The following is a 16,393-nucleotide window of genomic DNA, read 5'->3' on the forward strand; positions in this document are numbered from 1 at the left end:
CTGGTGTTTTGCATTCTGCAGCATTAGCAAACTAGAACAACTTTGTACCTCAGTAAAGTCGATTTCAAACAAACAAACTCTGACCCTGCAAATCACTTTGGAGAGAGCAAATACTGGTCTTGACCAAGATGTGTGATTATTAATAAGCTTTGCGACGCTTATACGTAAGAAAGTTAGGTTCATTTATCATCTTCCAAGCATAATCTAGGCTTCTGGCAAATTAGACCCAACCACTTTCTTCTACATTCAGTTGCCGGGGGGTGAACCCCCCCAGGGGCTTCCAACTCTGTTTGACGTGCCACCATTCTGGAAGAAGTTATAGTTATATGGAGGGCTTGGGTATGCAAGGCACTGTGGGGCTTATGCCATGCCGTAAGATCCCTCCACCTGGACCCGTAATGGTTAACCCCAGAAACAAAGTCCCCTTTTGCTGGAGCTGCCACCACTAGCTTCCCCCCTTCTTCTATCCGCGTATGGCCCTGTCCCGCGGCAGGCCTTCCCCATTGGCCAGCCAAACACAACCGACTCCAGCAGCCAATGGGAGCCGCTCTCCTGAACATTCAGAGGATGGGTGCTTGTGGTGTGATAAGGGGAGGCTGGCGCCTGGCACGCGCCCCCCTACATCTGGCAAGTCTGTGACAGAAACAGTTACACCCCCTACACACACACACCCGCGACCCTGGCTCCCTCGCCTCAGCTGCGCTGGCCCCCCACAACCCACTGCGTGTCTTGGCAGCTCCCTCCCCAGCTCCTTGGGGCCCACGAGTGCACCTGCTTACTCAATAAGACAGAGCATCCCTTTATCCCGAGGCTTGGGAGCGCGCCCGCGGAGGCGCGGCTCAGCTGCCAGCCGCTCGGGAGGTGAAAGAGGTATCTCCGCCCCCACCCCACCAACCCCCCAGTCCCGAGTTGCATTGCCCCGAAGCTGGAGTGCTCCAGAGATGCCTTCGTGTGGAGCTCTTTGTCCTCCCCAGCTGTGCTCCTTGCCCGTTGACCCCATGCACCCAGAGAAAGTGGGGGTGGGGAGCCCGAAACACATAAACGGGGGCAAAGGAGAAAGGAAGACCATCCCGGGGTGGCGTGTGCTGCTCTACATCCCCCCCTTTCCTCCTTAGGCTCCTTCCCTCCGCTGTGTCCCCGGGTCCAGGCAGGGGAGGATCTAGGCAAAGGCGCGGTAGCGGCGGCGGCGGCAGCTTCGGGAGCACCATAGGACGACAAGCTCTAGCGTCCAGTCCCAGGGCCGAGGCCGAAGGAGAAGGCTCGCGGATTGCCACTCTCCTCCATCCCTGCTCCTCTCCCTAGCTTTTGTATTGGTGCCTCCGAAAGGCAAGCAGGGTGCGCTGGAGGAGGAGGGGGGAGCCTAGAGTGAGCGGCACCCCCTTCACGCGCGCGCACACACACGTTCCCGGCACACGCACACACGGGTGGACACACACTCACACACACGCTCACATCACGCAGAAAGCTCGCTCACCTCGCTCACCTCGAGCGAACGAACGGGGCCGTTTCTTTTGTGCGGAGGCCTCGAGGGGGGTCGGGGCCGCGGTCCTGTCCCTGGGAGATGGTGCAGCCCATCCTGGGCCATGGGAGCCTGCAGCCCGCCTCGGCAGCTGGCCTGGCGTCTCTGGAGCTCGACTCTTCGCTGGATCAGTACGTGCAGATTCGCATCTTCAAAATCATCGTGATCGGGGACTCCAACGTGGGCAAGACCTGCCTGACCTTCCGCTTCTGCGGGGGCACCTTTCTGGACAAAACTGAAGCCACCATCGGCGTGGACTTCAGGGAGAAGACCGTGGAAATCGAGGGCGAGAAGATCAAGGTGATCCAGCCGGTCAGGTCTGGGAAGGGAGGGAGCTGGGAGGGGGCCTCGCCTGAGACATCGCTTTAGAGGTTGTAAATGTGCAGCGCGTGGCTAGGTCACCGCTTGCTGAGCCCGAGACCCTCGGCACCTCTCATCCCCTTTCGCTTCTCTCAGTGACCCAGTTCCCACCTCATCCTTTTATTTTTAGGACAGGCGGGAGTGGATGCATCTCCTGCCCTTTGCCCCTGCGTGGCAGCTTTGCCGCCAGGCAAAGCATCCTGGACCCTGAGCCGGGAGCAGCGGCACCTGTGGGCAGAGGGAGGTAGGAGGCATCTTTCCGTTCTGGTCTGTGGATGGATCCCAAAGCACTTTTCACATCTTGAGGTCTCTTCTACCTCTTGGGTGCCTATAGGCTGCAAAAACCACTTTGACTAAGCCCTGAGGCATTAGCATGGAGGAAAGGATGGAAATCCACAGAAAATGAAAGCTGCTTTATTTTAAATTACTGTTTAGAGTTATGATTAGGGTTGAGCTGGATTGGGGGTGAAAGGAGGGTGGCTCCAGCACAGATCCATGAGCCCCTTTAAAGAAATTGAGACTAGATCACCTGCCAGTCCTTCATAATAGAGAAAACTTTTCTTTTGGAACAGTCTCCCTCAGATGAGATCTCCTTTACTTGTCTAGGACACCTAAGGAATTGCCCATTATTCATTCTGTTGGGTCAGGGTATTGTCTTCAGCAGGCCTTTGTAAAAACACAGAGCAACTCATCAGAGAGCCCAGGCAAGTGCCTTGGACTCCCCTTCCCCTATTAGTTTATCAAATATTCTTATCTGACTGTTTGTTCTCACCTTTAAGCCTATTGAACAGGAACATTTCAAAATGCAGGGGATGGTGGGTGGGAGGACGTGGCAAGGGCAACTTCATGTGTCAAGGGGAGGCAGGGTTATAGTCAGGAAAGGGAAAGGAGATGCCAAAAAAAGGCACTGGGGACACTGAAGACCAACTGCACTAGACTCCCAACTGTTCTTTTGTGGGCCCTAGACAGGGTAAGGGTGAAGGTAAACCTCCCTCTTGCCATTCAACAGCCAAAGTGACTCCAAGGGCCCTTATATGAGCAATGTGGGGAGAAGGATCAAGTTACTGGGGAGGTTGATGAAACACTCTAAACAGTTCGAGACTCCTGACTCTTTGATTATTAAAATGAATGTGCTTTAAAATGGCTTCAGAAACCAGGCAAAGACCCTAGATGCCAGGAAGATGGGCAGCTTGGTACTGGTAAGGGAGAGATCACAAAACCAGCTGAGCCCCAGGGGCAGGAAGACAGGGCAGGGTTTTGACATTTTGATCTTTTTATGCCCCTTGAATTTTGAGGAAATTCCTCCATTTCCCTTTAATGTCAAAGTAGGTTATCTGTCTCTATCCTTTCCTACGGTTCTTATATGGACGTTTGCTGGGTTAGGACTTCATTAATGTCAGGCTGTAAGGTTCTGGAATTTCCAAAATATGCCCTTTTCTTAAATATGAAATAGAAATATTTTATGTAAACCCTCAAAAACCTTGAAATTTATAATGACATCACTTGTTTAAAATCACGTTGCATTAATCCAAAGTATTCCCTGGATTTAAAAGAGGAGAAATAAGTCCATCTGAAATTTAGATGGAGGAAAAAAGAAGTGTTTGTAAGTCTAGGAAACAAGGAAGAAGGGAGAAAGAGGGGAGAAAGTGGGGAATGGGAGGTGAAAATGGAGTGGAAGAGGTCACCAACAATGGCTTTGGGGAAAATTTTAAAACCATCCCTTCCCTTCCCTTCTAACACCCAAGTACTTAGCCAAACTGGATTTTTACAGTCTCTGCCAAAGATGCCGGACTTTTTCCCAGGGCAGAGACAGTGTGACTCACTAGAAACAGAGCTCAGCCTAACACCACATGCAGATAAATGCTTAATATGGGCGTTTTTTGGAAGACTATATCTTTCAAGAGCCTTGTGACACTGCTTATGGAGGAGTCCCCGGAGTACAGATTCTGAGGGAACACAGGGTAAGAAACAGGAGTTGTGAGCTGGGGACGCTGCCTCTGGGAAAGCTGCTACAATCTCAGGGCCAAAGCTGGCAGGCGAGAGAGGCCAGCATGTCCATGGGAAGATGGCAGAGCAAGGCAGCTGGACAGCTAGCCTGTAACATCTAGACAGGAGAAGATTTTGCCCCCACGCTCCTGCTGGCATCTCAAGGAACAAGTGCCAAAACCACACTAGGAGGTGACTGCCAAGGGCTTCCCCCTTTGGGGGAGAGTGAAAAGTACCATGTGGCAGGCCAAGGTAGCCCTAGACCATCACCAGAAACGGAAGGCTGTCATGCTCCAACATACCAAACCCTGCTCACAGGAGAGAGGGGAAGAGCTCGCAGCCAGCTCTTCTTCCCAGTCCAAGGATACGGTGTGGCCTCTCCTGGGCTGCCTCCCTGTGTCTCAGGGTAGCACCGTCCATCACTCCCCTGCTGGGGTGACTGATTTAGTTTATTTGGGGCTACTTTCTTAATTACCAGGGACAGTCCTAGGGGGTGGAAGCCCTCCTCAGTGTTTCCAATCAGTGTTCCCCCACTCCACCCCATCACATTTCTAATCCAGTGCGTCCTGGTTAACAAGAACATCAAGGAAAGCCTCTAGTGAGTAGGCAATAAGAAGAAGAACTTTGATTTATTCAATCATCAAAGAGCCCAGGGGAGGCACTTACATGTATTAACTTCTTTGATCCTTACAGCAACGCTATGAAATCAGTGCCTTTGTTATCATTGTTCCCTATTTTAGAGATAAGAAAACTGATGTTTAGAGAGATTAAATAACCTGTCTGATGTCTCATGAATCTGAGCTTCAGCCTTGTCCTCTAAAGCATTCCATCATCTCACCATACTGCCTTCCCTGTGACAGGGCTAGGAATTCAAACCTGACTCACAGCCCATGGCCTTTACCACTGCATACTACTCCAGGAGGCAATTTACAGCCCTGGGAGAGTGTGGAAAAGGGGAGGTTGGATGCTGGGCAGCCAGCCTAACCCAGGAGGCTCAAAGATGTCTCCTTCAAGTCTAACACATTTTAATTTTTTCACCTTGACTGTCTCACCTTGGGCGTGAGAACTGGAGAATGTTCAGAGATGGCAGAGTCCTTAGAGATTCTCTAGTCCAAAGGCTGCCCGTTACAGATAGGAAAGTGAGGCTCAGAGAGGGAAAGGGATTTGCCCAAGATCACACAGGGTCAGGCCTAGCATTCAGGTCTTGTAATCACTTTTAAGTGCCCTTTCCACATATTATGCTGCCTGGCTTAGCAGGGCACATAAATCCCCACTCTGGGCTGGCCCAGTGTGCCATCCAACCCACACAGTGACTTCTGAAAGGGACCCAGATGGACATCACACAGGAAAGCTGGCAGTCCTTCCTGACATCAGCCTAAGAAGGGTGGAGGCATCCCCCAACATCTGGAGGTTCCCTTAATGACCATTATGTATCTGTCACTTACAGGTTTAGCTAAATCTTATTGACTGTGTCTCAGTCTAAAAGCACTGGAAAATGCCAAATAGGGGTGTAACGGAAGGGAGGCTCTGAAACTGATTTTAGAGCCCTTCCTTTCTAGTTTGGTTTCTCCCACAGGCTGGGCACCCCCTCTGCCCCAGCCCTCAGGATCAGGCAAACTGCAGGTCAGCAGTGGCTATGGGAAGGTGAGGTCCAGAAACTGTGGATTTCTCTCCCTCTGCTGCTCATTTGGAAAAACACTTTCCTGTGATACATTAACGAGTGGATGAAGGCTGAGCTAAGTGTTCCCGTGGAAGCTGCCTGCAGTCAGAATGACATTATGTCTTCCTCAGGGCTTGTGAGCTTCATCTTCTGCCAGTTAGCTTAATGGTTAATTATCCGTCAGTGGGTGTTTCTTGGTCTGCCTTGCTGCCTCTTTCTATGCAGGAGTTTCTCTCTGTCTCTGTCCTCCTTTGCCATTCTTTGTGCAGCTGTATATGTTTGTGTGTATCTTAGATGCAGATGGGACAGTCTGGCTGGTTGGAAATATTTGTTTTAAACTTTTCCCATCATCCATTCAGGCACCCTCCAAAGGTTACAGATGTATTTGTCTCCCTTTATCCACTTCTACCCTCCCCCACTGGCCTCCAACAAAACAATATTCATGCCTCATCTATACAAAGATGCCAGATATGTTCCCTAGGGAAAAGAAATACCCGTGTTAGCTAAGAGCACATGCAGAGGGTAGGGGGCTTGCTGAAGCCCCAGGAAAATGGTTAGACAGGCTAGATTTATCTTTGGTAGCTCCCTAGGCTGTGTCCCTCAACCCTCTTGCTGCACCCCCAACAGTTTGGGCCTTCCCCCAGCCACCCATGGCATGTTGTGGCCATTCCTCTCTCCCCACTGGAATTCCCTTGCCTTGGATCTAGCTTCATCTTCAAGAAGCCAAGCATTCTGTGCTTTCCAGGATGCCACCAATGAATCCAAGGAGCACTACTAACAGGAGAGGGCTGATGGGCCTTCTGAGACAAGAGTGGCAACTGATATTTGCAGAGAACTTCCTATTTTGCAAAAGCTGGGATTTCAGGTGATCCTCTCCGCAACCATTAGAGGCTCAGGTTCCCACTGTGCAGATGGGGAAAGCAAGGCAATGCTCAGAGAGGTTAAATGGCTTGGTTAGTAAATGGAGGAGCTGCAGCTGGAACCCAGGCCTCCCAATTCCAAAGCTACCACTGCATTTCCAGCAACACCCTCTCAAATAGTTGCCCATCTAGATTTAATGGTGGAGGTTTCGGGCCAGGGAGGAAGAGAGTATGTGTCATGTACTCATAAGTAATGCTAATCTTCACTGGATCCCTCCAAAATTGCAATGGTTATCCTCATTTTCCAGATGAGAACACTGAAGGTAGGGAGAGTAAGTAACTTGCCTAAGGACACCTAACTAGTAAATGAATCAGTGGGCTGAGATTTTCAGTGAATTGGTTTGATTCTACTATATCCCGCTGGCCCTCTGAGAGAAAAGAGTATGCATCTGGGTAAGGGTTGGTCGTCACCCCCTGTCCACCTTCTGGATGCAGTTACCACAGGGAAGGAGGAATAGTTGAGAGAAGAGCCAGCTGCAAAAGGGGAAGGTGATGCATTCGCTCTGTGGTGGGGGCCAGGGCTTTATGAGGATGCTGAGAACAGGAACACAGAACCCCCAGGCAAAATGGAATAGTTTCATGTGTCTGGTGGGCCTGCCTGCTGTGCTATACTTTTCTGATGGCTCTGAGACCATGCCACTGCTTCCCGGCTCACCTCTCACCACAGACAGGAGAGCAGAGAACTGGAGGTGGGGTTTCTAAAGAGCTAGGATGGAAGCAGTGACTACAGTTTAAATTCTGAGCTGCCAAATAAAAGCTTCAAGGCTCCTTATACTATTGGAGAGGCAAAGTACGTCTCCTGCAGCGAGGGCCCTCCCTGCAGTTCCGGCAACTTGGGTGGTGTACACAATTACGAAGCCAAAGAAAAGCCAAACAGCCAACCTACTCAGCCTCAGACACCTTGCACACTCCCACGGATGTTCCTGCTAGTGGCAGGTATTTTTAGAGTCCTGAGCTCATGGTGTTAAAGCATCTGCCACATGCCTGAGGGCTGGTAGGGATTCAGCCTCACTCAGAGGCAAGAGTTATCCACTACAGTGGGAGTAGGGGCAGAGGATCAGAAGCCAGGTGATAATGATATTCTTGTGATATACCTGCCCTCTTTCCACTGACCTCCGTTCATTTCCTGGCCTGCTTGCACTTTCTTCCTGCTCAGAGCACCAGAGAAGGGGAAGAAATGAAAATCTTTTCTGGTTCGGCTTGCAGAAGCAAGTCAGTCTTCTCCTTTTTTTTTTTTTTTAATCATCATTTTATTGAGATATATTCACATACCACGCAGTCATACAAAACAAATCGTACTTTCGATTGTTCACAGTACCATTACATAGTTGTACATTCATCACCCAAATCAATCCCTGAAACCTTCATTAGCACACACACAAGAATAACAAGATTAATAATTAGACTGAAAAAGAGCAATTGAAGTAAAAAAGAACACTGGGTACCTTTGTCTGTTTGTTTCCTTCCCCTATTTTTCTACTCATCCATCCATAACTAGACAAAGTGGAGTGTGGTCCTTATGGCTTTCCCAATCCCATTGTCACCCCTCATAAGCTACATTTTTATACAACTGTCTTCAAGATTCATGGGTTCTGGGTTGTAGTTTGATAGTTTCAGGTATCCACCACCAGCTACCCCAATTCTTTAGAACCTAAAAAAGGTTGTCTAAAGTGTGCGTAAGAGTGCCCACCAGAGTGACCTCTCGGCTCGTTTTGGAATCTCTCTGCCACTGAAGCTTATTTCATTTCCTTTCACATCCCCCTTTTGGTCAAGAAGATGTTCTCCATCCCACGATGCCGGGTCTACATTCCTCCCCGGGAGTCATATTCCACATTGCCAGGGAGATTCACTTCCCTGGGTGTCTGATCCCACGTAGTGGGGAGGGCAGTGATTTCACCTTTCAAGTTGGCTTAGCTAGAGAGACAGGGCCACATCTGAGCAACAAAGAGGCATTCGGGAGGAGGCTCTTAGGCACAACCATAGGGAGGCCTAGCCTCTCCTTTGCAGCAACCGTCTTCCCAAGGGTAAAACCTGTGGTAGAGGGCTCAACCCATCAAACCACCAGTCCCCCATGTCTGTGGTCATGTTAGCAACCATGGAGGTGGGGTAGGCGAATACCCCTGCCTTCTCCACAGGCTCCTCAAAGGGGCACTGCATCTCTTTTTTTTTCCTTGTTTTTTTTTTTTTTTTAACTTTCCCTTCTTTTTTTTTTTTTAATCTTCATTTCATTGAGATATATTCACATACCACGCAGTCATACAAAACAAATCGTACTTTCGATTGTTTACAGTACCATTACATAGTGGTACATTCATTACCCAAATCAATCCCTGACACCTTCATTAGCACACACACAAATATAACAAGAATAATAATTAGAGTGAAAAAGAGCAATTGAAGTAAAAAAGAACACTGGGTACCTTTGTCTGTTTGTTTCCTTCCCCTATTTTTCTACTCATCCATCCATAGACTAGACAAAGTGGAGTGTGGTCCTTAGGGCTTCCCCAATCCCATTGTCACCCCTCATAAGCTACATTTTTATACAACTGTCTTTGAGATTCATGGGTTCTGGGTTGTAGTTTGATAGTTTCAGGTATCCACCACCAGCTACCCCAATTCTTTGGAACCTAAAAAGGGTTGTCTAAAGTGTGCATAAGAGTGCCCACCAGAGTGACCTCTCGGCTCGTTTTGGAATCTCTCTGCCACTGAAGCTTATTTCATTTCCTTTCACATCCCCCTTTTGGTCAAGAAGATGTTCTCCGTCCCACGATGCCAGGTCTACATTCCTCCCCGGGAGTCATATTCCACGCTGCCAGGGAGATTCACTCCCCTGGGTGTCTGATCCCACGTAGGGGGGAGGGCAGTGATTTCACCTTTCAAGTTGGCTTAGCTAGAGAGACAGGGCCACATCTGAGCAACAAAGAGGCATTTGGGAGGAGGCTCTTAGGCACAACCATAGGGAGGCCTAGCCTCTCCTTTGCAGCAACCGTCTTCCCAAGGGTAAAACCTGTGGTAGAGGGCTCAACCCATCAAACCACCAGTCCCCTATGTCTGTGGTCATGTTAGCAACCATGGAGGTGAGGTAGGCGAATACCCCTGCATTCTCCACAGGCTCCTCAAGGGGGCACTACATCTATTTCTTTTTCCATGTTTTTCTTTTTTTTTTTTTTTAAGTTTCCCTTCTTTTTTAAATCAACTGTATGAAAAAAAAGTTAAAAAGGAAACAAACATACAATAAAAGAACATTTCAAAGAGACCATAACAAGGGAGTAAGAAAAAGACAACTAACCTAAGATAACTGCTTAACTTCCAACATGTTCCTACTTTACCCCAAGAAAGTTACATAATATAGCAACATTTCTGTGAACTTGTTCCTACTATATCCATCAGAAATTAACAAACCATAGTCATTCCTGGGCATCCCCAGAACGTTAAATAGCTTATCTGTTCTTCTTGGATTATTGTTCCCCCTTCCTTAATTGCTCTCTACTGCTAGTTCCCCTACATTCTACATTATAAACCATTTGTTTTACATTTTTCAAAGTTCACATTAGTGGTAGCATATAATATTTCTCTTTTTGTGCCTGGCTTATTTCGCTCAGCATTATGTCTTCAAGGTTCATCCATGTTGTCATGTTTCACGAGATCGTTCTTTCTTACTGCCGCGTAGTATTCCATCGTGTGTATATACCACATTTTATTTATCCACTCATCTGTTGAAGGACATTTGGGTTGTTTCCATCTCTTGGCAATTGTGAATAATGCTGCTATGAACATTGGCGTGCAGATATCTGTTCGTGTCACTGCTTTCCGATCTTCCGGGTATATACTGAGAAGTGCAATCGCTGGATCGAATGGTAACTCTATATCTAGTTTTCTAAGGAACTGCCAGACTGACTTCCAGAGTGGCTGAACCATTATACAGTCCCACCAACAGTGAATAAGAGTTCCAATTTCTCCACATCCCCTCCAGCATTTGTAGTTTCCTGTTTGTTTAATGGCAGCCATTCTAACCGGTGTTAGATGGTATCTCATTGTGGTCTTAATTTGCATCTCTCTAATAGCTAGTGAAGCTGAACATTTTTTCATGTGTGTCTTGGCCATTTGTATTTCCTCTTCAGAGAACTGTCTTTTCATATCTTTTGCCCATTTTATAATTGGGCTGTCTGTACTATTGTCATTGAGTTGTAGGATTTCTTTGTATATGCAAGATATCAGTCTTTTGTCAGATACATGGTTTCCAAAAATTTTTTCCCATTGAGTTGGCTGCCTCTTTACCTTTTTGAGAAATTCCTTTGAGGTGCAGAAACTTCTAAGCTTGAGGAGTTCCCATTTATCTATTTTCTCTTTTGTTGCTTGTGCTTTGGGTGTAAAGTCTAGGAAGTGGCCTCCTAATACAAGGTCTTGAAGATGTTTTCCTACATTATCTTCTAGGAGTTTTATGGTACTTTCTTTTATATTGAGATCTTTGGTCCATTTTGAGTTAATTTTTGTGTAGGGGGTGAGGTAGGGGTCCTCTTTCATTCTTTTGGATATGGATATCCAACTCTCCCAGCCCCATTTGTTGAAAAGACCATTATGGCTCAGTTCAGTGACTTTAGGGGCCTTATCAAAGATCAGTCGGCCATAGATCTGAGGGTCTATCTCTGAATTCTCAATTCGATTCCATTGATCTATATGTCTATCTTTGTGCCAGTACCATGCTGTTTTGACAACTGTGGCTTTATAATAAGCTTCAAAGTCAGGGAGTGTAAGTCCTCCCACTTCGTTTTTCTTTTTTAGAGTGTCTTTAGCAATTCGAGGCATCTTCCCTTTCCAAATAAATTTGGTAACTAGCTTTTCCAAGTCTGCAAAGTAGGTTGTTGGAATTTTGATTGGGATTGCATTGAATCTGTAGATGAGTTTGGGTAGAATTGACATCTTAATGACATTTAGCCTTCCTATCCATGAACATGGAATATTTTTCCATCTTTTAAGGTCCCCTTCTATTTCTTTTAGTAGAGTTATGTAGTTTTCTTTGTATAGGTCTTTTACATCTTTGGTTAAGTTTATTCCTAGGTACTTGATTTTTTTAGTTGCTATCAAAAATGGTATCTTTTTCTTGAGTGTCTCTTCAGTTTGTTCATTTCTAGCATATAGAAACATTACTGACTTATGTGCATTAATCTTGTATCCCGCTACTTTGCTAAATTTGTTTATTAGCTCTAGTAGGTGTATCGTTGATTTCTCAGTGTTTTCTAGATATAAGATCATATCATCTGCAAACAATGACAGTTTTACTTCTTCTTTTCCAATTTGGATGCCTTTTATTTCTTTGTCTTGCCGGATTGCCCTGGCTAGCACTTCCAGCACAATGTTGAGTAACAGTGGTGACAGCGGGCATCCTTGTCTTGTTCCTTATCTAAGGTTTTGTCAATTTTATTGATCTTCTCAAGGGATCAAAGTTTGGTTTTGTTAATTCTCCCTAATGTTTTATTAAATTCAATTTTATTAAGATATATTTACATACCATACAGTCATCCAAAATGTACAATCAATTGTTCACAGTACCATCATATAGTTCTGCATTCATCACCGCAATCTATTTTTTGAATATTTTTCTTATACCAGGAAAAGTGAAAATAAGAATAAAAAAAAGGTAAAAAGGAACACCCAAATCATCCCCCCACCCTATTTTTCATTTAGTTTTTTGTCCCCATTTTTCTACTCATCCATCTATACAGTGGATAAAGGGAGTGTGATCCACAAGGCTTTTACAATCACAGTTGCCACCCCTTGTAAGCTACATTGCTATACAATCATCTTAAAGAGTCAAGGCTACTGAGTTGTAGTTTGATAGTTTCAGGTATTTACTTCTATATTCCAATACAATAAAACCTAAAAAGGGTTATTTATATAGTGCATAAGAATGCCCACCAGAGTGCCTTCTCGACTCCATTTGGAATCTCTCAGCCACTGAAACTTTATTTCATTTCATTTTGCATCTCCCTTTTGGTCAAGAAGATGTTCTCAATTCCATGATGCCAGGTCCAGATTCATCCCTGAGAGGCTTATCCCACATTGCCAGGGAGATTTACGCCCCTGGGTGTCAGATACCATGTAGCAGGGAGGGCAGTGAGATCACCCCCCAAGGTGACTTAGCTAGAGAGAGAGGGCCACATCTTAGCAACAAAGAGGTTCTTAGGGGGAGACTCTTAGACACAATTACAAGTAGGTTTAGCCTTTCCTTTGCAGTAACAAGCTTAATAAGGGCAAGTCCCATGATAGAGGGCTCGGTACATCAAAGCACCAGTCCTCAATGTTTGTGAGAACATCAGCAACGATCCAGGTGAGGAAGCCCAACACCTCTGTATTTCCCCCCAGCTCCTCAGGGGGCCCTGCATATATATTTCTCCAGTTCAAGTCTGGACTCTTTTTCAGCTTTTTTTTTTAACAGTTGCTGTATGTGCTAATACAGACATTCATATCTGCCAAGTTCTAGCTCTGAGTTTCAGATGTCACACAGATATCCAAAGTTCCAGGGATTGATCAGGTTATACACAAAGGGATCATCACCTCAGAATCTGGAGATAGCCATTACAATTCAGGGATAGATGTGACTGCTCTAAGAGCTTACAATCTAGGGATCTTTATGATAGGCATTCCCCTTATAAGCTATGCTCTAAGGTTCAATTCTGAGTTTACACATTGTAGTTAGTCCACACTGGTGAGGCATTATAGAGTTTGCCTTTGTTTCTGGCATAGTTCACTCAAAATGCTATCTACAGGATCCATTCACCTCATTGCGTGTCTCACAGCTTCACTCCTCCTCGCAGTTGCTCAGTATTCCATTGCATGCACACACAACAGTTCACCATTCTGTTCCTCAGTCGATGTACACTTAGGCCACCTATACCCATTGCAAATCATGCATACTCTCTCCATAAACACCAGTGGGCAAATGTCCATTCAGTCCCTGCTCTCAGATCCTCCAAGTAAATGCCCCCTAATGAGGTTGCAGGACCTTAAGGCACCCACATACTTAGTTTTGTTCTCTACTGTTTTTTTTATTAAATTCAGTTTTATTGAGATATATTCACATATCATACAATCACCCATGGTGTACAATCAACTGTTCACAGTACCATCATATAGTTATGCATTCATCACCCCAATCTATTTTTAAACATTTTCCTCCCACCAGAAAGAATCAGAATAAAAATAAAAAATAAAAGTAAAAAAGAACACCCAAATCACCCCCCCATCCCACCCTATTTTTCATTTACTTTTTGTCCCCATTTTTCTACTCATCCATCCATACACCAGATAAAGGGAATGTGATCCACAAGGTTTTCACAATCACACTATCACCCCTTGTAAGCTACATTACTATACAATTGTCTTAAAGAGTCAAGGCTACTGGGTTGCAGTTTGATAGTTTCAGGTATTTACTTCTAGTTGTTTCAATGCATTAAAAACTAAAAAGAGTTATCTTTATGTGTATAAGAATGCCCTCCAGAGTGACCTCTCAACACCATTTGAAATCTCTCAGCCACTGAAACCTTATTTTGTTTCATTTCACATCCCCCTTTTGGTCAAGATGTTCTCAATCCCATGATGCCAGGTCCAGATTCATCCCCTGGAGCCATATCCTGTGTTGCCAGGGAGATTTACACACCTGGGAATCAGGTCCCATGTAGGTAGGAGAACTATCCCTCATTTTGAAGGACAGTTTTTCTGGATTTAGAATTCTTGGCTGGCAGTTTTTCTCTTCCAGTACTTTAAAATATCATACCATTGCCTTCTCAACTCCATGGTTTCTTATGGAAATTAGTACTTTTAGTCTTATTGTGGACACCTTATGTGTGATGGATCACTTTTCTCTTGCTGCTTTCAGGATTCTCTCTTTGTCTTTAGCATTTGGCATTCTGATTAGTATGTGTCTTGGAATGGGTGTGTTAGGATTTATTCTGTTTGGAGTATGTTGTGCTTCCTGTATGTGTATATTTATCTCTTTCATAAGAGTTGGGAAATTTTTGGCTATTATTTCCTCAAACATTCTTTCTTCCCCTTTTCCCTTCTCTTTTTGGGGCACCTATGAAGTATATGGTTGTGTGCTTCATGCTGTCATTCAAATCCCTGAGACAATGCTCAGATTTTTCCATTCTTTTATCTATTCTTCTGTCTGTAAGATTTTGATTGTCTTGTCTTCTAGCTCACTGATTCTTTCTTCTGCCCGTTCAAATCTTCTGTTGAATGACTTTAGTGTATTTTTAAATCTCTTCTATTGTGACTTTCACCTCCATAATTTCTGTTATGTTTCTTTTTCTTTTTACCATTTTAATTCAATTTTATTGAGATATATTCACACTCCATACAAACCATCCAAAGTGTACGTACAATCACTAGCTCACAGTATCAGCACATATTTGTGCATGTATCCTTACGATCAAATTTACATTTTTGTTACTCCAGAAAAGAAATAAAAATAAAAAGGAAACCTCAGTCTTCCCATAACCCTTATCCCCCTCATTATGGCCTCCTAGTATTGGTGTGGTAATTTGTTAATGTTGATGAAAGTGTTAAAATGTTTCTTAACTATAGGCCATAGGTTGCAATAGTTACATTTTTTCCCCTATATTTCTTTTTATAGTTTCAAATTCTTCTTTATGCTCACACATTGTCTTTTTTTTCCAAGAACAATTTTTACTAAAACCAATAATGGATATTTTAACAATATCCCAGAATATGGAACAAGTTCTAGGGAATAAACAAAAAACACAACAGTATATAGAGCTATATATTAGCATATATATATTATGTTAAACAACTTTTCATTTGTCTCATTAAATCTATCGTTTATCTAATTTAGGCAAAGATTAGAGCAAAATGTGACATCTGTCATATAAGTGGGCTCATAAAGTGGGAGTGGTTGTACTTCTAAATCTTGTTCACTTTATCTTGTATGCATGTTACATGATACATACATGTCTGGGCTTTGCTCCCTAAGAGGTTACCAGCTGATGGTTCTGAGTTTAAAAGAGAAACACACATGGAAACCTTGTCTATGTAACTAGTCCTATCATTAATAGAAACATGAAATATTCATATACTAATTGAGTTATAAATAAATAGCATATTATATGCAATTAAAACAGAGAAAAAATTAAGTCAGATCCTTCTAGGCATAAATGTGTAGCAGTTAAAAATTTCATAGTAAAAAAATATCTAAGTGAGGATTTTTCTATATTTCCAAATAAGATAATGTTGATAATGTTGAACATATCTGATAATGAACTTTTACATTTGATCTTTTTTGTAAATATAGTTGCAAGTAACTGAGTTGCAGACCCTATCTTTTCAAAATTCTCCCCTCTTTCTGGGATGGGTCAAGACAATTTGGCATGCCAAGGCAGTCATCCAGGAAGATACCTGGGTGGGCAGGTATGGTTCCTCTCCCTCCCCAATTTTATTTTTATAGTTTGAAATTTCAATGTCAAATGTAAAGTCTTGTAAGGTCTTAAAATAATCCTTTCACAAAATAAGGCAGCTTTATGCTGTAAAACCATTAGTTCTTTGTCCAAGGTTATGTTTTTCAGTCGTCATCTGCTGTTACCAGCTGTCAGCATCTTCTTTAGAGATCAGTTTTTTTTTCTTCACAATGACACCAGCACATGGCTCTTTGGCTGTCCAGGTATGGTTTACAGCTGAAATGTATAACACTGTCAAACAAGAGCTTCACTGTTGGCTCACAGGCCTGAACACACTGAGCTAGTCCTGGTGTTTTTTTGTTTGTTTGTTTTTGTTTTTTTTTTAATCATCATTTTATTGAGATATATTCATATACCACGCAGTCATACAAAACAAATCGTACTTTCGATTGTTTACAGTACCATTACATAGTTGTACATTCATCACCTAAATCAATCCCTGACACCTTCATTAGCACACACACAGAAATAACAAGAA

General features: G+C 44.2%; 1 protein-coding gene across 1 annotated transcript in view; it reads left to right on the plus strand.

The window, feature by feature from the left end:
• Positions 1–1,481: 1,481 nt before the first annotated feature.
• Positions 1,482–16,393, plus strand: part of RAB33A (RAB33A, member RAS oncogene family) — a 93,782-nt gene continuing 78,870 nt past the window's right edge. The window contains exon 1 of the mRNA XM_037822887.1: positions 1,482–1,819. Within this exon, the coding sequence (XP_037678815.1) occupies positions 1,562–1,819 (258 nt within the window). The 5' untranslated portion in view covers positions 1,482–1,561. The remainder of the gene's footprint in view (positions 1,820–16,393) is intronic.

The sequence above is a fragment of the Choloepus didactylus genome, chromosome Y (assembly GCF_015220235.1).
Source record: "Choloepus didactylus isolate mChoDid1 chromosome Y, mChoDid1.pri, whole genome shotgun sequence".
NCBI lineage: Eukaryota > Metazoa > Chordata > Mammalia > Pilosa > Megalonychidae > Choloepus > Choloepus didactylus.